This window comes from Branchiostoma lanceolatum, chromosome 2 (genome assembly GCF_035083965.1).
Source record: "Branchiostoma lanceolatum isolate klBraLanc5 chromosome 2, klBraLanc5.hap2, whole genome shotgun sequence".
In the NCBI taxonomy this organism is placed as follows: Eukaryota; Metazoa; Chordata; class Leptocardii; order Amphioxiformes; family Branchiostomatidae; genus Branchiostoma; species Branchiostoma lanceolatum.
Genome location: NC_089723.1, coordinates 22,218,902 through 22,240,321, shown reverse-complemented (window position 1 = coordinate 22,240,321; position 21,420 = coordinate 22,218,902). Strand labels below are relative to the sequence as shown.

Genomic DNA, 21,420 nt, shown 5'->3' with positions numbered 1-21,420 from the left:
TACCAGGCTAACTACGCCGGCTACACGGAGAAGTTTGGCCACCATAGGGTTTCATTTGCAGGTGCCGTTACGAGGGGAGATGTTGACCTTACCATGGACTGACTCTCCTTGGCAATTATATATTTTTTTAAAGAATTTTACGATCCCTTATGCCCATAGAAAGGCCTGGTGGAGGCCAGACTCTAACATTCATTCAGTAGCCCTCGCTGTTTAAGTTAAACTATGTATACTAGAGGATATTCATACTTTCTGGCTGATTCAAAAATGCATGAACCATTTTCAAAAATTCTATACGTTGACAACCATGAAGTCATTCGCAAACCCTAGCACGACCCATGTATAGACATCAACACTCATACTAATTGACAACGGCATTATAGCATAAAATATTCATATGAAATCATTCAAACATCTGATGACATAAATTGAAGAAATGAGTGTAACAAACAATTTCTTACACATTGGGACCCACCTGTTTACCTTCCAGTGACTGTCACAGGTCGTTTCAGTTGTTACAAACAAGACACATTTTGTAGTATCCACGCCCGCTTGGTTGCTCGTTTGACATATCCACGGGTTAGCTATAGAATGCGAGCACTTGTCTGGCTAATTTACTGCCATGACCTAATTCTATGAAATAGGATTTAACCTACCGATCGTTATTGTGAGTCCGTATGCCGTGTCAGTTACAGTCTGAGTTGTCCCGACATGTTGTACACAGGTCAAATAACACTGACCTCAAAGGAGACATGTACCAGTGAGTACATGGGAGGGGCAACACGGCACACAACAAAGCACGTACAGGTAAGACACCTGTCCTGCACAGATGTCAAAGGGCAAGGTGCGCACAGAGATAATAGGCACCCGTACAAACACATACAGGTAAACCTACTGTCACAAACAGATGTCGAAGGGCAAGGTGCGTACAGAAATGAGCCTCATGCAAGCAGTTAGTCTCTACCAGACTAACTACGCGTGGTATAAAGAAAAGGGGGAGTTTGGCCACCCTACACCCTACATTCGATGTTCGGGGGGGGGGGGGGGGGGGGGCTCCCCGCGGATTGACTCCCTCGGCCAATGGTTCCCCTCATTTGCTGAATTCTACGACCCGTACCCCCGTAGAAAGGCCTGGTGAAGACCAGCAAGCAGCACTGGTAAAACAACTGTCCTGTTATATGTACTGGCCATGGTGTCAAAGGGCAAGGCTCGCACAGCGCTTATAAGTCCTGATCTCACTGGACCTGTTGGCGGTCTCGCTGCGTCGTAATTTGGATATGTGTTACCCTTGACTTTATAATGGGAATATCTAGTAAGTCGCACAAGTGTGTCTAAAAGTCATGCACCAAAGCACACAAAGCGTCAAAAGATTTTTTTTATCGATGAATTTCATTGAGCGCTCTGTCAAATCGCTGGGTCGCGGCGAGGTCGCAGCGAGCTCGCCCATGTGACGCGGTTCCAGTGAGATAGGGGCTTAAGCCACCACACTGGCCTCAGGCGGAGTTTTGGTGTTGCCGGCCTTTAGTTCTGAGTATTAGTGTTTTTTTTAGATGTTCTGATGTAATTTACCACTTGGTTGTAATTGTTGAAGTAAACGGCAACCATTAGAACACGCATACGATAGAGTTCAAGAAACTGTACATATCCAGACACGTAAAAAGGAGGAGTCAAAGACGGTAATAAAAAGTATATTCTTGAGGCAGTCGTGTTATCCTAGTCGTGAGCTCCTTTACAGGCCTTCTGGGTGGCACCGGCCTTTATTTTTTGGGACTCCGATTTGCGATTTTTAAGTTATTGGGGTCTGGGTCGTTGGCTGTAGAGAAACCGTATTGCCACCCTTGGAAGCAATACGGTTTCTCAAGCTAAAGAAACTGGCCCGGATAAGTCGAAAATCGCGGATCAGCGCTCTAGTAGGCTAGTTTTATCCGACGTGGTAAGAATTGACCCAAGTGTCAGACTTATAATTATATTACGTACCACTCAGTAAATACTTGGATTACCATGTCAGAGTGGCTAATTGTCCTAAATACGTTGTGTAAATATAACGCTTCATCGAGTCATTCCTGTAGACACAAACACGGCATAGTGGTCTTGCTGTGGTTTTGTTCAATCTTTCTGAATGGGACTTTACGCGTATACGCTAAGAAAGCTGCAGTAAGGCGTTTTCTTTACTACGGTGACATTTGCACCAGTATGCTGCTCCTAGGGAGTGTAGCCCAACCTGGCTCTGATTCCACATATTTGTCCCGCCTGATAGCGGAGTGGTACCTCTCGGTGTATTCAAATTATGACCGTAGCATAACACGGATTCCTACTAAGCTAAAATATGTTCTGGTCAGAGCACAACAGGTCATTGCACTCACGTGACTGTAACGTAAGAGATGTCAGCCATGTTTTATGGTTAAACCATAGATACATGTATTTACGGATGTAAATTAAATAGTCTGACTCTAATAAGCCAATAAGCGTGGAGGCTGTGAAGTTCAAAGTAAAGAAGTATTATGGCAACTAACACTGCACGAAATGGCCACGTATCCTGACGGATCCGACGTATCCGGAATCGGGCCTCATGGCGTTTCCGAGCGAATCCGGAAAAATCCCAGTTCACTGCTCGGATACTGAAGTGCCCGCAGATCCGATCAATTCCGACGCCGTATTCTTCTGGATTCGTGATGCGCCTCGGATACCCGAAGATATTTGCGCGGATCCCTCGTTTTTTGATATTTGGAATGTTCGGATTGTTTGTATGTCGGTAGTTGCTTCGGATCCTGACGAATAAATACACACGGCACGGCATGATCTCATTTCCTGACGAATCCAGCAGATCCGGAATTGCGCATCATAGCAGATAAGGAACGTTTCCGATTGGATCCGATACACCTCAGATCAGACAATTCCGGCGCCGTATACGTCTGGATCCTTCATACGTTTCGGGTACAGATACGGAACGTTTCCGAGCAAATTCAGACAATTACCAGGTACACCTCAGATCCGGCAATTCCGACGCCGTATACGTCTGGATCCGTGATGCGCGTCGGATACCTGAGGATATTTGCGCGGATCCTTCGTTTCTAGATATTTGTCAATATGGCAGAGATTTTCGGATTGTTTGTCGGTAGTTGCTTCGGATCCTGACCAACAAATACACACTGCACGGCACGCGGCATGATCTCAGATCCTGACGAATCCAACAGATCCGGAATTGCGCATCATAGCAGATACGGAACGTTTCCGATTGGATCCGCGGCACCTCAGATCCGACAATTCCCGCGCCGTATACGTCTGGATCCTTCATATGTTTCGGGTACAGATACGGAACGTTTCCGAGCAAATTCGGACAAATACCAGGAACACCTCAGATCCAGCAATTCTGATGCCGTATACGTCTGGATACGTTTCGGGTACAGATACAATATCTACTCGGATCTTTCATTTTTTTATGTATTTGCCAATATGTTAGAAGTTCAGATTTGCCAATATGTTAGAAGTCATGAGCTGTCTCGGATCCTGACGTGTACGGAACACGGATTCGTGTCGGATATCCAAATTACCCACAAGACACTTCTGGGCGCGACAAACGTTAACGGTTTTCTTTCGGTTAACAGCACAGACAAGAACGGCGTTTCATCACCTTCTGTGCTTAACATGGCATCGCCAGAGTCTACCATGGTCGACCAGTGATTTTTGAGTGACTTGAGAGTCGAAGGCAATTCGGTGTAAACTCAAACGCACGGAATTGCGACGTTGTCTTCTTCGTGCATGCAATATTCGTCGCCCCCCCTCCCCCCTTGTAAACGCTGGTAGGGAGTTGATTCATCATTTTGAGGGACTGCCCTTTGGTAAGTACAAATTGAAAAATTCCCGTTTCTAACTAGTTTTGACGTCAGTTATCCTCCTATTGTGGCTTGACATATCATCGCATTCGCATGACCATAAGAATTCTCCAGCCGACCTGCCCTTTTACGGCGTAAGGATCTAGGAAATTTAAAATTTCAATTTGTTCATTCTTGCCAACGGTCAGCAGACATGTGTGTCTGGTTAACGTTTCAGATACAAAATAGCAAGCAGTGGAGGGAAAGATAATTAAAGATATGGAAGGGAAGAAAATGTCATAAGTATTTGTCCCACAAAGATCCCACAGTTTGTGGATAGTGAACTAGAAGTTATAAGGAGGCAGTAGTGTGCCTCAGTGATTATTTCATTCAGTTATAGCTGTGCATGTTTGATCAATATCATATTCAAGTTATAGATGTAAGTTTTACGTAGTCAATTCAACGATGCCCAGATTCATTTTTTTACACATGCGAGTATGTGATATGTTTAATATTTGTCATTGTTTCCATTTATATATATATATCCAGTACAGCATCGGCAGATACTTCCTTCACAAATGCAGCACATATTGTGAGGACCTTGGCTGGGAACAAAGCAATCAACTGTCAGATGCTCAGCTGCTGAGTACCTCAGGCTCCTTTGGTAAGTCCATCATCGGTACACTTCAATGTTAGCTGAGAGAGGCATGATGGATATCCATTGTCCCGTGTTTTTTGTAACTGCTGTGATGAAACGAAGCCCATGTCAAAATCATGTGACATGTTCCTTAAATACGTGAATTGATATTTATTCATCATTTGGTTTTATCATATAGGAACTGGTTCATCACAAGATGGACTCCAAGCTGAGTCCAACATGCAGATACAGAAGAAATCAGCCTTGCCTGTCCCTTACCAAGAATGCATGGAAGAAGTGAACTCAGATGTAGTCAGAGAATGGGGAGAGGACGATTATACACATGCAGTTCCACGGCATATGCTACTTACGTTTAAAATGTGGCGTGTCATCATGGGAGTTCTTCAGACAGTATAATGTTACTTTCTATTTTCAACCTCTGTATTTGAAATAATTGTATCTGATGGCTTTTAGACTAAGAGCTGGCCACAAATAAGGCTTTTATTACTTTAGTGGAATATTTAGAACATGTAGATAATTTTGGTCCAAGGGCACTATACAGTAGTAAATATTACCACAATGTTGTGATGGTGTTACTTGTAATACATTTCATAATTTTTCAGAACATTGTGCTTGCACAACCCCAATTTACCGACATTAACCTGCATATGCAGTGGTGCTTTGAGTATGTGGATGTCCCTCAGCCTGTCTCAAATGAAATGGATCATTTAGCCATATAGTACTTCCGTATTGTATTGTATTTGATAGTTTTTGAACTTAGAAATACATTATGTTGAGATATGAAATGATACATATGTTACATACAGGCTTTCCCAAAATGATGTTTTGGGTATAGTTAAATTAGGAATGCAAGCACATAGTCGGATCCGTTACGGATTCGTTGTTGGGTCCACCTGTACCCGTCAGTATTCACCATTTTCTTCAAAATACAGAAAAATCCCTGTACGCATCCGTCAGGATCTGTGGCATTTCCGTACAGTGTACGGCTCCGTATTCGTCGAAAATCCCTTACTTTCGGATTCTTCAGGAAATATTCCATATACCGGTGGGGAAATAGTCGGATACCTTACACGAATCCGCATGTATCCGTCAGTATCCGCCCAAAATACAGAAAAATTCCTGTTCGTATCCGTCAGGATCGGTGGCATTTCCGTACAGTGTACGGCTCCGTATTCGTTGAAAATCCCTTACTTTCGGATTCTTCAGGAAATATTCCATATACCGGTGCGGAAATAGTCGGATACGTTACACGAATCCGCATGTATCCGTCAGTATCCGCCAAAAATACAGAAAAATTCCTGTTCGTATCCGTCAGGATCGGTGGCATTTCCGTACAGTGTACGGCTCCGTATTCGTCGAAAATCCCTTACTTTCGGATTCTTCAGGAAATATTCCATATACCGGTGCGGAAATAGTCGGATACCTTACACGAATCCGCATGTATCCGTCAGTATCCGTCAGTATCCGACAAAAATACAGAAAAATCCCGGTACGTATACGCCGGGAAACGAGGCCATTTCGTGCAGTGTAAACGGTTTTAGCTTTATGTGTTTATAGCTCTTTTTCTGGAGATTTTGGACCTACCCATTGATTTACGCTTAAACTTTTTTTAATTCTTATTATTCTTATTAGGTTGCACCAAGTAATTTTTATGGATGACGTCCGCGCGCGCATTGATTTTGGTCTGTTCCCGGAAAAAAACAAAACAAGAAATTCCGCTTCCTGTAACTATGACCAAAGAGTTACGACAGTGCCACAAATCATAGATTAACGTCATAAGATTAACGTAAAACTCGTCACGCGAAATGCATAAAATGTGTCGAATTCCACGGAGCATGTGGGTTCGGTCGCTAAATATAAATATGTGAGCATAAAAGTGAAAAAGGGCGGCAATGTTGTTGTTGATTGGTACGCTCTCGATGTCGGCCAGGGAGAGCTGACGTTCGCGCAACTGTACGAGAGACTTGTAGCGGCGAGTGAGTTTCGGCCGTACAATTTTAAGCAAGTCTTGTCAAGATCAGCTACAGTGCATTTCTTAATTCTGCAATGACGAGAAGATCGGGAGAGGCATTGAAGTTTACTCCGGCCTGCAGGTGGGGCAGGCAACCAAGCAGTTCGGGTGTTTCATCCGCATGGAGGTCGACAAGACAGCTGCCACAGCCGAAGCTCCTAGGCCCGAGTCTGTTTTTGAGGTATGAAAAGTTCCGTTCTTTAGTCTGTTTTGGATCAAGTACCATGTACGAAAAAATTATAATCTGGGAAGGGGGAGTGTAAGATGAATGCATTCATGTATTCTGCATGGATAATGATCATTTATTCGTTTCTGGTTATTTATACTTGTTGGGGAAATATGTGCTTTTTTTTCTATCATTTTTGGTCCATATTTGGCTCTTTAATAATTACTATTATTCATTAGGATTTCTAAAGCATAGGTAGAAATGTAGTAATGCATGCGAAGAGTTAATCAGCAAACTAATTTTGCCTTTTTTAATATACTATGTTTCTGCAGGCCTGCAAAATCAATGGGAAATGGAAAGAAACAGGACAGGGCAACAGCTACTGTTCAATTTCAACTGATTTAATCAAATTATTGTTGTTTTCATGATGAATAAAATAATTGTTCGTTGTTACACTGTGTTCTCTCATTCAATTTGTGTCCTAACATGTGTCGTCGACTATTATATTTGAAATCTAGGCATCTTGTTTTTTTCGGCCCTTCTTGGGTTTTTTTCGCGCTCTCGCATTAGATTTAGGGTCTCCAAATGACGTCATCCATAAAAATTACTTCGTGCAGCCCTATCCAAATATTTGATTGCATTGTTCCATACTGTACAAGTGGTGGCGAGGATATAAGTTGTATATAACTTGACTCCGACGCCACTTTGTCTTGTCCCTTCTGTAGGTTTGCTGTTTTGTGAATAACATAGAAAAATAAGTACAACGACAAAAGAGTGAAGACATCAACAACACTTCTTTATTGATATCTACAAGCATTGTCTACCGCGCTAGGTACTAGGTAAAGTTATACAGTGATGGCACCATACCATAAGCTACCCAACGATGATGTCATTGGCAATATTAATGTTAAGAACCAAAGTGTCGTCGCCAGGCAATAGCTGAAAGGTCTTGGTTGCCATGGGGAGGCCGTGCGACTTGATTATGATGTCGTAGTCGCCATGGAAACCGCGGAAGTCGAACGCCTTGCCTTCTGGCGTCAGAGTGCCGTCCGTGAGGGACAGGTTGGTGCGCCAGTCGTTGAAGACCAGCTGGCGCCAGCGGCGGCCTGCCTCGTTGATCTAAGCGGGGAAAAGGTGAATCTTTTAGCTTATTTTTTACCCGGTGACTAATGTTACAGTAGTATTGTTTTCAATTTGCTTGTCTTGGTGTGTTCCAAAATGCCGCAAGAAAGCAGAAAATGCACAGAATTAGTGAGAAATGTACAATGAAGGACAAAACAAGAAATTCACAAATTGCTGAATATTTCCCGGAGGTAACGTTATAGGTGATCTTGGATGTCGTAGCAAAGCATATATTTTGATTTTCCTTACTGACTGGATTGTCCCTGGATCATGCAAAGGACTAATGGAAAGCTTGGAAGTAAACGTTTTACTTTAGGTACTACGGAAATAGTGTATAAAATCTTTGTGATGCGACAACAGTTCAGTCATGGTGCCCCAACGACCCACAAAGTGCTGAAGGGATAGGTGAGGTAAGATGAATATTTCTTTATTACCTCAAAGTTGTCTCCGTCCACGAGCGAGGCGTGTGGTTTCCAGTGGGTCTCGTTCCAGAAGCCCCAGAGCATGATGCCCTCCACGGCCGGGTGGCTGAAGGCGACCCTGAGGGAGTCCTCCAGCCCGGCCGCCCGCTCCAACACGTCCGGTTCATTCACGTCCAACTCCGTCACCCAGATGGGCAGTCCGGCCGTGGCGACTTTGTCCAAACGGCTCTGTGTGGATAGGGTGGATTAGAACAATACCAAGCGCTATAAGACCATTGTTTAGTGGTGTTTTACAGTTTATAGTGACTTTCATGACTGTTATAGAAAGCCGACACTTTAATAACCACAACCACACGTCAATATGCCTGGACTGGTGGATTCCTGTGCTAAACACCTCATCGTATATGGTGAAAATATACAATACCAACTATATGCAGAATATAGACTACAGTTAGTTAAAGCCTCGACAAGGCTGCTGTCGTCAGTGTGCTAGATGTTAGGCATTTGATTCACGTTTGATGCAGAATATATGTAAACTATCTTCACCTTTATCATGACAGGGTCCGGTCGTTTGGGGAAGTGACACTGTACACCAACGCCCTCTACCGGCGCTCCGTTGTCCAGCAACTCGTTTATTTGATCCACGTACGCCTGAAGTGTAAACAAAGACAGAGTGGTGTGTCGTTCAAATGTGTCTACAATTACGCCTTGAAAACAATACTACAGCAAGAGCTATCTAATGCTAAAAAAATCACGAAAATGACATGTCCAAAACACAAGATATCAACGTTCCGCTGCAGTATATTAGAAATGTCGCTAGTGGCCAATTATAGAACTTGACCTTTGCTTTCCCGATTCTTACCCACCTACCAAATACCATAAAACAGCTCGAGTTATTATGGTGACAGACATACACACACACAGAACCGAATCATAAAATTCTTATCGAAGGTAAAAAACAACAACTAATTCTTGGTGTCAGTAGCCTGTGTACCATACTCCATAGCTCTCACTTTTCGCTTGCTTACCAACTTATTACAATTGAGTCTGGACTTGCTGATAGGATGAAGGGCGGGGAATTACGTGTCGTTTAGATTTTTAACAAGCTCGACGAATGGTCCCATTCGTCTAAGCCATGATAAGCAAGAGAAAAGGGAGAGCCAGCGGTCACAACGGAGGATGGTACACAGGCTATAACGTAAGAGTACACCTGTCCCGCCCACCTGTGTGGACGCGCCGGAATTGATGATTTGGAAGTCGTTAAGGAACGGCACGACGTTTGGGTCATTCTCCTTGACACTGCGGAACATGTCGTACCGGATCTGCCGACTGCCCGTCTTCCGCTCAAAGAAGTTCCCGTGAAGCATCTCGTTGTTGACGTCCCAGTGGGCCACTCTAAACAAGGGTTAGTTCAGTTGCAATGACACATACATGCCAGTCCGTATACGTTGCGTACTGACATTAGTTTGGCATTGCTAAAGTTTGAGGTTTGATGCCTCGGTCACAAATATAAAAAGGGGCCTGGTCGGATAATTTACGGGTTGCACTTTCGGACATAAAGACACCCGGCGGCTATCCTGCTATTTTGGGGACGGCCAGGCCCCCGGATTTTTTTAACTTGCAATTGAAATCAACCTGGTGACAAATAGACATCGTGAGGTAATAATAAAAACACCAAGATGACCCGCACCCCCCCCCCCCCGCTATCCACCGGGACAATCTTTTGGCTTGCACCGGTGCAAACGTGACCGTAGCATTTGTAACTCTATATCTCTCCGGGTGACAATGGTTTATACCTTCCTCTGTAGCGGCTGACGGCGTTGTCGATCCTGGAGAAAAGTTTCTGCTGGACGTCTGCAGAGGGACTATTCCTGAGCCAGTTAGGAACGTGGTCGTCTACTGCCCAGGACAAGCAGTGGCCGCGGATGGGAACACTGTATGCGGCATGAAGTAGATGTATACAGAAGAGCAACACCTGGTAAACCTACTATACTATGCCCCAAAGTCAACTTTTCAATTCTCAATTGTTACCTGGAGGTAACATTTTCAGAAGCGGTTGTGTGTGTTTGCGTGTGTGTGTGTGTGTGTGTGTGTGTGTGTGTGTGTGTGTGTGTGTGTGTGTATGTGTGTGTGTGTGTATGTGTGTGTGTGTGTGTGTGTGTGTGTGTGTGTGTATGTGTGTGTGTGTGTATGTGTGTGTGTGTGTGTGTGTGTGTGTGTGTGTGTGTGTGTGTGTGTGTGTGTGTGTGAACAAGAAAACTAAAAAACGGCTAGATGGACCAGTTTCATATTTGATGTGTTGTTAGGCAGGGACTAAAGCTGGAATTAATTAGATCTGATCATGATTGAATTTGGTGACGTCATATGTGAATAGGGGTTTTCGTGCTGGCTTTTTCGAGGATGGATTTCGAGGGATGTTCCAACGAATTAGAGTTCTGATATATATAGAATGGGCTTTTCAAGCTAAGTTTCCTGCTAGACCTTCCCAACATCAACCGTAATTTGGAAACTCCCGCTAACTCGTCTATTCAGTCCTACTCGATATTAACGTTATTGTGGTGAAATAGTGAGACTGTCACGTGACTTACCCTCGACTTTCCATCATGTCAATAGCCGGGTCCGCCTCGCTCCAGTCAGGGCGACCCTGTGCATAAATAAGCATTGTTATTAGGTTATACTGTTTCTAATGACAGCAAATGTAACATTATGGAAAACGAATAAAGAGGATTTTTCAGGATATTTCTGAAATTGCGCGTTGCCTGTCTCAAATAAAGATGATTGGATCGTGCATGTGTGTATTCGTGTTTGCGTTTGTGTCTGTGTCCGTGTGTGTGTGAGTGAGTGTGTGTATGCACGTTCGTGTGCGTGTGTTAACGTTTGTGCCCGTGTGTGTGCGTCAGTGTGTGTGCCCTTGTGTGTGTGTATGTGTGTTTGTATGTATGTCACATTTTGTGTGTGTGTGTGTGTGTGTGTGTGTGTATGTGTGTGTGTGTGTGTGTGTGTGTGTGTGTGTGTGTGTGTGTGTGTGTGTGTGTGTGTGTGTGTGTGTGTGTGCGCACTACGGTCGCTAAGGGGTGTAGGGTGAAGAGTTATTCATATAAGTCAACAAGTAGAAGACAAAATTTGTTCGTCAACAGTTACCTCGACCCATTCCACCGATTTCCACTTCATTTTATTCCCGATGACGCCCCAGTTGAAGTTGTCGAAGAACCAGTCTGTGTACTTGGTGTTGGCTGGAAAGCCAGGGACGCCCCTCTTATCGACATTAACCTTTGACCCGAAAGGAAAATGAGCCTTTGTCTGGACGACCTGCAAAGAAACGTATGTCATTTGTTTTGTCCTTTGACATTTAAAAAGACTTTTAAGGGCTGAATTGCTAATAGAAAATAGGCAATGGAAGTGAATGATTTGAAAAAGGTGTTACTAAGTCAGAGAAGGTATAGCAAAACAGGTATATCAAGGTTTGAAGATGAATTATAAAATAAATAAGTCTTACCTGGACTTCCACATGGTCTACATTTGGCGTGTTAACCCTGGAGAAATGATAGAATTATTAAAGACAAAAAACATCAGCAAATCAAACTACTTATTTTGCTCCCAGATATCTCTAGTATTAGTCTCTAGGATTTGCATGTTCAAAATGTATTAGAAATTGGTCAATCATAGTTGCGAACTTGCACTCCTGCGGACAGGTATACGTAAATACGTAAACCTTGACGTTAAAATTTGGTTAGTTTAAATCCTTTTTCTGACAAGCCAAATGCGCCAGATCGAGACTGAGTGTTGACTTCTATACATTGTTCTTTCCGTTCGACGTAACACACCACCTACTCACCACCTTCACAGGTGCACGGCGCGACAACTAATTCTATTACACTGAACGACCTGTCACACCTAACCTTTGCACATTTAACTGCAAACATTGTTTTAAAGCTATCGAATGAGGATGATTGGTGGTAGGTTTAACCAGTTCTACAACCATAGTACTGGGAAAAACGAAATTTTGAACACCGCAATCCTGTGTTGATAAATTTGCTACATGAAGGCATAATTATTTCTTGTTCCACTCTGAGCTGGTAATAGATCTGTATCATGTTGACGTTACTATATCAAAAAAATCTATCTCAACCTTTAATTTTAACAAAGGGACGAGAAGAAGCCAAACCTATGTGTTAGAGTAGTACTAGTCTTAGAACCTATGTTTTGGATTAGTACATTGTATTAGAAGTCCTGTCAGTGTCATTATATATACGTTATTACGTCCTTTGTATAGGTATCCCTGTACCTAGAATGAATGTACAATAATGGTTATTATCATTATCATTATTATTACTATCATTTTTATGAATGATTGATGTTGACCTTATCTTGACGTTCCGTTTCCTGAGTTGTTCAATCCGTGCGTCCGCCTCGGTTCTCCAGCTGCTGTAGGGCGTGGCCGACACCTCGTGGAGGAACACGTCATCGGTCAGGAAGTTCACTCCAGCAGGCGGGCCGGAGATGTACAGTTTCACTCTGTCTACCGCCTTAGTGTAGCCTGTGGGTAATGTAAAGCAGAACACAACATGTTGTTAACCCTATCCAGACTGGGCTTTTTTGGCATATCTGTGACGGGGGGGGGGGGCCGATTCGGCCCCCCCCTCATAATTTCCGAACGGTACGATGTATCATCACCAAATTTGCAGGGAGTGATACTCACGTCAAGTTTTATCATTCCTGTAATTTTGGTGACGTTATGACGTAATATGACGTAATTATGACGTCATAAATGTGATTTTATCGGCTAAATAGGAAATTCCCGTAATATCTAAAGGTATTAAACAAAACGGTTTTTATTATTCATTTAAAGGTATGCAAAGGCATACAACGTCAATGGTAAGTACGTTAACGTCAAAATGACGTCATAGAATGACGCCATGTGTTGTTAGCGATCCCTTGGGATCCACCATCTTGGATCGGCCATTTTGAAATTTTTAAAAATCCTTTTTTTCCACTTATGACCCCAAAGGACACTGAAAATAGACTATAAACGTTAATCTAAATGTTTCTGGTAAAGAAAATGTAAGGTATTGACGATTTTAAAGGCGAAAAAGCCTGCTGATACCTGTAATAGTGATATTGTCCGCCATCTTGGATTTTGACTGATTACGTCATCAAATTAGCATAAATTATGAATATTAAATCAGGAAAGTTACATCTTATTACATATAATGTTATACATGTAGGAAAACTAGTGTAGTTGTGCAAGAAAACCTGAGAAATATCATTGTTTTCAAAAAATTAATGATTTTTGCATAAAATGCCTGTCAGAAACCCGTTGCCATGGCAACATGAAAAATCATAAACTTAAACCATTATGATAAAATTGTTGCCAACAAAATTTTAGGAAAAGTCACCAAGTTTGGTAGTCCTAGCGCATATCGTTTGGCAGTAATACGATGTCAAAGTTGGCGCGGGCACTTTTAGCCCCCCCCCAGTCTGGATAGGGTTAAGGACTCCAAAGTGAGAAGGTTTGATGCCTTAAAATGTTTAGCGGGTGTACAAGGTAGGTACAAAAAATAAATATGTTTGACATCAGGGTATGATCTGCAGAAGATGTGAAAATGAGCTTAAGTCTGCCTGCTCTTTCTTTTTCAAGGCCACTTTGAGGCTCAGTGGAGGTCATATAAATTGCAGCTGACGCGTGCTAGTAGTAAAAGTATTCTTGCGCAAAGTTTTGCCGAGCGGACATAGAAATCGAACTCATACTGTGTCAACGCTGACGTATTCTTCTGCCAGTCATCTTTATCATAGTCTCCTAGTGTGCTGGGTTTGTTAACGTGTATACAGAAAGACAGAACTTTTCAGAAGCCTCGGAAAATCAAAACGGAGAGATTGTGTACTTACTATCCATACATATATCTCCCTCCATTTTTTTCCAACCGTCTGCGCCGGAGATAAACGCCTGGGAGATGACCAGGTGTTTGGTGCTGCCATCTGTGTAATACATACAGATAGAGGAATATTCAGTGTTAGGTGTATTTAACATCAGAGAAGTTTCCTTGAAGCAGCTACTTCAACAGTACAGTATTAACATCTTAGTTTGTTTTATGCCTCTCTATGGCATGGCTTATGTGTAGTTTGAGGCACATCTTGCAACTTTGTCCGGTCGATAACCTTGTCGTCGATAGCCTATTTTACGTTTGACCATGTCGTCGGCATATGTATTCCGTCGGGCACTCGTTTTATAGCCTAACGGACGCATATTCAAAAGTATTTGTTGTCACAACGGAGATGACATCAAGCCGGGACGCATGACTCTCTCGGCCGAGCATTGACTCTACGAGCAAGCCTAACTGCACGTCCGAGCTTTCGGTCATCGCAGTAACTTTTTTGTGGTTTCATTAAATTTTACGGGGAGGAAGTTGTTTTCTACTTTGACCCACCATTGAGCAGTCTAGCCATGAAACCAAAGAAATTACTTCTTCGGTTGCAAACTCAACCTCAACCAAAAGCATGTTAATATGCAACTCTTGCGGGCTTGTAACATACGCACAAGTGTGACATGTACATGGCGGCGAAGCTTATCTGTAAATTAAACTACACTTCTATTACAATGATTGTTATGAACCCACTAAGACACATGTAAGACCATTATTTAGTAATTGTAACCCCCCATCATGAGAGTGGAATGGTCCAAGGCAGCTCGTTCTGAGAAAGACCCAGGCTGTGATTCTATGTGTTGGAATCCTGGGGGTCAGGGAATAAACCATGTAGCTCCACAATCTCTGTCTTGGCTCCCTGTATCTGTGTCCAATGACCTCAACATCGGTCCATAACATATGGCGTCACGGACAGGATTCACAGTATACTATGGGTTGCCAACATCTCGTACAACGTGGAGGAGGGTATGAATTGTATCCAGTCTCCAAACTCCACTGACAGCACTGGTGGTCAAGTTGGCTTGTCGATCTCGTCGGGTGGAACCAGGCTAGCGAATGCGGCACTGTATCCAGCCTCCAACGTCCACTGTCAGCAACGGGCGGTCACGCAAGCTTCTAGTCGTCGGGTGGATCAGAGAGGTGAATTTTTTGCTTTCCATCTCCAGAGTCTGCTGACAGAACGGTTAGTCAAGTACGCTGCCGAACTCGTCGGGTGGAATCGGGAGCGAGAGAATGCAGGGACGTGTCCAGTCTTCAGGGTCCACTGCCAGCAACGGGCGGCCGAGCAAGCTTCCAGTCGTCGGGTGGGATTGAGAGGCCAAGGAACATTCTGGAATCTTCCATCGTTAGTCTCAGGGATCGTGTGCAAGCTGAAGACTCCCAGAACAATATACTCCTCACCAGACTCTACTGTTGTATGCACCATCTACAGACTGTTCCCTTTATAATCATATGCTGGCGCAGGGACATTTGACTCTTTACAGTGAGATTTACCCCTGAGTTTAATCTGTGTTTAACTTTTACTCGTCTGATGTAACATTGCTTTGTAAAGTTCAGTTTTGCCATGCCACGTGGCCAGAAATCATGCCCAGACTTGCTCCTTTGTCTGGTTGTTGTTCACAGTAATGTGAGTCTCAGTGACCCACATCTGGTATTCATTTCCTGTTTCACTCACCATGGGCTGCTTATCACAAATAACAGAGTACCAAAGAAAACACTTCTAAGTTTAGATACTGCATCAATATTGTCCTCATAACATGCAAGATGTTGCTCGATACATTCCTTTGTTTGATTGTAAGACTCTTCAAGTTCATACTATGGTAGCCGATTGTGTTTCAGAGTGCCCAACATTCAATCTGGATCTCTTTGTTAGCCAGGGTTTGTTGTCTGAAGTATTGATCGCTACACAATAGTTTTTGCCATGTCTCTTACATCAAACTCCGTCCTAATATTTTACATGTTGCTCGATACAAATCCTTTGTTTGATTGTAAGACTCTTCAAGTTCATACTATGTTAGCCGATTGTGTTTCAGAGTGCCCAACATTCAATCTGGATCTCTCTGTTAGCCAGGGTTTGTTGTCTGAAGTAACTCAAATCGCTATACAATAGTTTTTGCCATGTCTTATCTTACATCAAAATCTGTCATAATATTTTACATATTGCTTGATACAATTCATTTGTTTGATTGTAAGACTCTTCAAGTTCATACTATGGTAGCCGATTGTGTTTCAGTGTGCCCAGCATTCAATCTGGATCTCTTCGTTAGCCAGGGTTTGCTGTCTAAAGTAACTCAAATCGCTACACAATAGTTTTTGCCATGTCTTATTTTACAACATATTCTGAACAAAGGTACATACACTGTCTTGTTTACTGCAGTTTGATATAATTCGTGTGTAACGATATACCTGATATGTAGATTGTAACTAGTTAACTTAGTGGCTTCATTTCTTTATCATTCTTCGAATTGACCTTGTCAATCCTCTTGTGGAAGGGGAGGCATGTTATGAACCCACTAAGACACATGTAAGACCATTATTTAGTAATTGTAACCCCCCATCATGAGAGTGGAATGGTCCAAGGCAGCTCGTTCTGAGAAAGACCCAGGCTGTGATTCTATGTGTTGGAATCCTGGGGGTCAGGGAATAAACCATGTAGCTCCACAATCTCTGTCTTGGCTCCCTGTATCTGTGTCCAATGACCTCAACATCGGTCCATAACAATGATAACTGTTTTCTTACCGTCAAAGTAGACGGTTAGAGCAGCCTTGGTGTCATGATGCGTTGTGGTGTCGCTGCCGAGCACCTTGAGATAGGTGTTAAACAGGTAACACTGTCCACCCCGCACTGACGACCCCCAGTACAAATCCTGGAACGGACCTGCCCAAACAGCGGTTCTGAAAACAGACGGTAAGTCTGTGTGAGCTGTGTATTAACATTTTCGGTTCAGAGAAATTTTGTGGCCGAAGAGGTCTTTTTTTCTGTTCGATGACCAGGCTGCACAACGGTGGGTCAAAGTAGAAAACAACTTCTTCCCCGCAAACTTTACTTAAACAGAAAATGAAATGTTAATAACGCAACTCATACGCACACGTGTGAACGATTGCTCGATTTTATATGTTAGCGTCACATATTGTTATTTACTTTAATAGGTTGTAATTTTTACCACGTGGGCTTTATTCATTGATTACAAAACGTCCACTTGCTAATAGAACAATGATGACAAGAATTAATAGATATAACAATTAGCTTCAAGTAATGTTATTAGTTCGTGATACATTTACACGTAAATATGCGTATCTTGTTCCTTGTTAAGCAACTTTTTTTTTGGTGACAGCTCTGGGGTGGAGCCATTACTTGCCTATCTCGAGCTAACATGGCGGCAGATCCGGTATGTTGATCGGCGGTGTAGTGCACGCCTGTACACCCTGAACATTGCCAGCTGTCCAGCGCGGTCTCGAAACTGGGATTCTCCAGGATCTCACCCTTGTGTATTAGCGACTGTGAATATCATTCATAAGTGTGATTTGGGCACTTTACAGTACAATGGGCATGCTTAAAACAACAAAGTAAGGTCTAACAGTAATAGCATCGCATTTTGCTATTCTGTGGGCTTGCACGAAGCCTGCAAAGCAACGTGCATTTCGCTTGATTAATTTTGAATAGAATGAAACCCGTCAAACCCCAATCCTGATGATAATCACTACTCACGGCTATAGAGGACTCCGTCAGGGAAGCCCTGTCTACAAGGACGTCTACTCCAGCTGCAGGTCCAGCCACGTAAATACGCATGGCGGTCACCTGCTTACTGTAAGCTACAGGGATATGCAATATCGATATTAGTAATCCCCGGTACTTACGAGGTTGAGATATCATCAGGCAAACGTCTTCATAAGTAATACTTCAAGTTATGCGGGGAAGCAATTTTCTAAATCATCACACCTAGCTTGCTGAAAATTCATACCTATGCAAACATAGATTTACTTTATACTTGCCAACCCAGCTGTAAAAGCATACTCTGCTACTGAAAGAAACTCTATGTGCCACTAGTCACTACAAAGGTCAGAGCGAACGAAAGATACTTGTTAAGAAATATTTGTAGACAAAACAAAACTGCATGAACGATAGAAAAAAGCACGATAAGTTACGACTCACCCTGCGCCGTGGCACGGGCGGTGAGTTTGAACCAGCCGTCATCCTGACTGATGAAGGTCGGAGAGGTGATCTTCTGGTAGACCTTGTCTCCATCTGTGTGTACAATTACATAATTCTTCATTTATTGACATGATAGATTAGCTCATGTATTTGCTGCATTCACATTTCGTGGCGGTGGCCGGAAATAGACCCCTTTAATAATTCCGGTGCCATTTTCAGATCTGCTCTCACTCGTGGCATGCATATACGTTTACATATATATCGGCAAATTTCGCCGGGGAGGAGTGCAACTCCCCACCGAAGATGACCCGCTTAAACTTGCTATTGGAGCGCTATCTGAAGATTACCTTATTTGCACAAACACACACAAAAAAATAACATTCGGTATTGATAACGCATTTCACTTTACTACAAGTTTCTTGTGGATTTGAAATTTCAACCGTCTCCGATCACAAATGTTTTTCTAGATTATCTGTATTTTTTTATGTGAGGTTGGGACTAACATAGCATATTTACCAGAAAAGGTAACAGATAACACGGCCTTGATTTCGTGCTGGTTCGAACCGCCCGCCAGAAGTTTGACGTAGATCTGGAAGTCGTACGTCTGACCGGAAATGACGTCAGTACCGTATGCTAGAAGATAGGATGGCCCAGCCCAATCGGCCCGCCTAGAAAATAAGCAAAACCTCTCACAAAATGTATCGTAAAAAACAAAAGCTTGCGTTACTATGGGCCGAAACCTTAGTATTTTCCCATTTCATGTTACATTTGCAGACGAAGAGGGAAGGAAATGCGACACATCCTTGCCTTATCGCTACATGTTTACACTCAATGTCAATAAGGCGATTTTAGAGGTTAATACTATTGCGTCAGAGACTAAATGTTTTGTTTCATGGGATTATTGAGTCGATGTTGCACAACATCGCTATTGTTGTTCCTTACACAGCCAAATCGTTCGGAAGTCATTGTTCGGCTTTCGCCAATCTTCGGATGACTTCGGTATCATGATCAGTTTTATGATTCTTCGGAATCCTGTTTCAGTGGAACAAGTTCACAGTGGGTGTTAAGCGCATGATTTTACAGTGGAACGTAAGTTACACTGTTCTCGAGAATCTTTCAGTGGGCCGAGTACACAGTTTGTGTTCAGTGTGTTGTTCAGCGGACTGATCAAGTACGCAGTGTGTGCTACAAGGCCCCCCCCCCCCATTCCACTGGACGGAGCTCTCACTGCGACCTCACGTCAACCTAAGCTAGGTTTGTGTAACACTTGATTTTATAATTAGAATATCATGCAAAATGTAAAATGTAAAACATATGACTTGATACACAATAAAACACACAAAACAAAACAAGATTCGTTCTTTATCTATGAAATTTGTTGAGCGCTCTGGTCAATTTTAGGCGAGGCCGACGGGTACGACGAAGTGTATGGTTCAGTGGACCGGGTTCATAGAGTGTTTACAAAGTAACATCGATTTTAAAAAAAAAATCGATGGTCTGTCGCCTATGATCGATGTTGTGTATCAACATTTATAAGGGGCGAATTGTTGACTCACCTCCCCTGTGCCAGCATACTGTAGTCTCCCTCCACCTTGTCGTCGCCATACTGCAGCCCCGTACAGCCGCTACAGGACCAGTTATCGGGGCCCAGCGGGGACTCAAAACCAGCGTTACGGAAGATCTGGGTCTCTGCACCGCACAGTGATGCGCAGAGCAGAACGGCGAAAACCGGACCGACCAACATGTTCTGCGTACGTGTTCGTTCGCCGTACTGGTACGAAAAGCCAAATAGGTCCTTTCTCTAATTCTATCATTTGATAAGCGTGTATGTTTTAGAATGATTTTACGTTTTATCTGCATCTTTATCAATAGTGTGTGGTATGTCAACGGTAATGTAAACGCACGGCGATGGCTTCCTGCCTGATGAAATATTCAAACATTAGATCGGATATTGCTGTTAAGAATTACACCAGTAGATGACAAGTCCATATGTTTAATTCACACGGAATGAATACAGAAGGGGACAGGCAGTTGTCTTATAACCTGGCATAAATTTAAGTCCACCGATATCTTGCTGTCTTCTGTGCAGAATCAAGAGGCTTTCCAACACCGAGGTAATCTTTTGCACCCGGTAAAGTAGTTTCACGCGGTAGAAGTTTAATTGGTCAACCATCATCGTGGTCATCATCAATTATACTTCTACCGCGTAAAACAACTACCAGGTGCCAAAGATAACCCAGGCGCACGACAGAGAGCTTCGTCTGTCCCTTACAAACATTGGCTGATTAGACCTCCTCGTCTGACCAGTAAATAGTATGCTAAGGGTACTCCGCTATACAGGGAAGTTCAATTGTGGTTCGCCTATTGAGCTTCCCTGTATAGCGGAGTACACTTGGCATACTATTCACTCTATTTGGCCGATTTCTACTATTTTCCCAGTGATCCGCGGAGCCTGGTAGAGGCTAATATTTAACAAGAGCTGAGCCACATACATAGGTTTTAAAAGACTTAGGATACCAGACATACACATAATTATATGAATCCTGTGTTCGCCCAGTCCTCGACTATGCTGTGGGCGTCTGGGGATTTCAGACATGGGATAAGTGCTCAGTGGTTCAAAATAGAGCAATTAGGTACTTTTTAGGTGTGCACAGATTTGCACCTGTCCTTGCTACAACAGGGGACATGGGTTGGACACCCTGCGAAATAAGAGGGAAGGGGGACGTAATTGCTCTGTGGGATAGATTAATTGATATGCCTAATGACAGACTCACAAAACATGTATTTTTATGGGATCTCCAAAACCATGGCCCCTGGAGCAGAGAAGTTCAAGAAATATTTTGTAAAGTTGAGCAAGAGCATATTTTCCTCAACAGACTGAGAGGTGACATAAAACAAATTAAGGATATGCTCTTTGATTTGTACAAACAAGACTGGGCATCTAGAGTTTGGCTGAAGCCCTAACTAAGATCATTCAAACTGTATCATATATACTTACTGTACAGAAAGATATGTTACTATGTACCTACCTAAATGCCAAAGATCCCTATAAGCACAGCTGCGCTCAGAAATTCTGCCAATTTATATGGAAACTGGTCGCTACCAGGGAATTCACGTGGAAAACAGAATGTTATTTTTGCAATCTAAACGAAGTAGAGA

The 21,420-nt window shown here is 43.0% G+C and overlaps 1 protein-coding gene and 1 long non-coding RNA gene across 2 annotated transcripts; one reads left to right on the top strand and one right to left on the bottom strand.

Annotated features, from left to right (window-relative positions):
- Positions 1-2,507: 2,507 nt before the first annotated feature.
- On the top strand, positions 2,508-5,927 carry LOC136427959 (uncharacterized). The gene is made up of 2 exons (XR_010754547.1): positions 2,508-4,473; positions 4,646-5,927. It is a non-coding gene; the product is annotated as an uncharacterized lncRNA (long non-coding RNA).
- A 1,492-nt stretch (positions 5,928-7,419) lies between these two features.
- Positions 7,420-20,074, bottom strand: LOC136427952 (uncharacterized). The gene is made up of 16 exons (XM_066417184.1): positions 19,818-20,074; positions 18,778-18,929; positions 18,262-18,354; positions 17,818-17,921; positions 17,468-17,607; positions 16,849-17,003; positions 14,075-14,164; positions 12,551-12,725; positions 11,685-11,721; positions 11,330-11,497; positions 10,777-10,832; positions 9,985-10,122; positions 9,412-9,583; positions 8,735-8,839; positions 8,201-8,416; positions 7,420-7,763 (listed from the first exon to the last, which is right to left on the bottom strand). Exons 1-16 carry the CDS (start codon positions 20,003-20,005, stop codon positions 7,518-7,520), a joined length of 2,235 nt encoding a protein of 744 aa, XP_066273281.1. The 5' UTR covers positions 20,006-20,074; the 3' UTR covers positions 7,420-7,517.
- Positions 20,075-21,420: the final 1,346 nt, after the last annotated feature.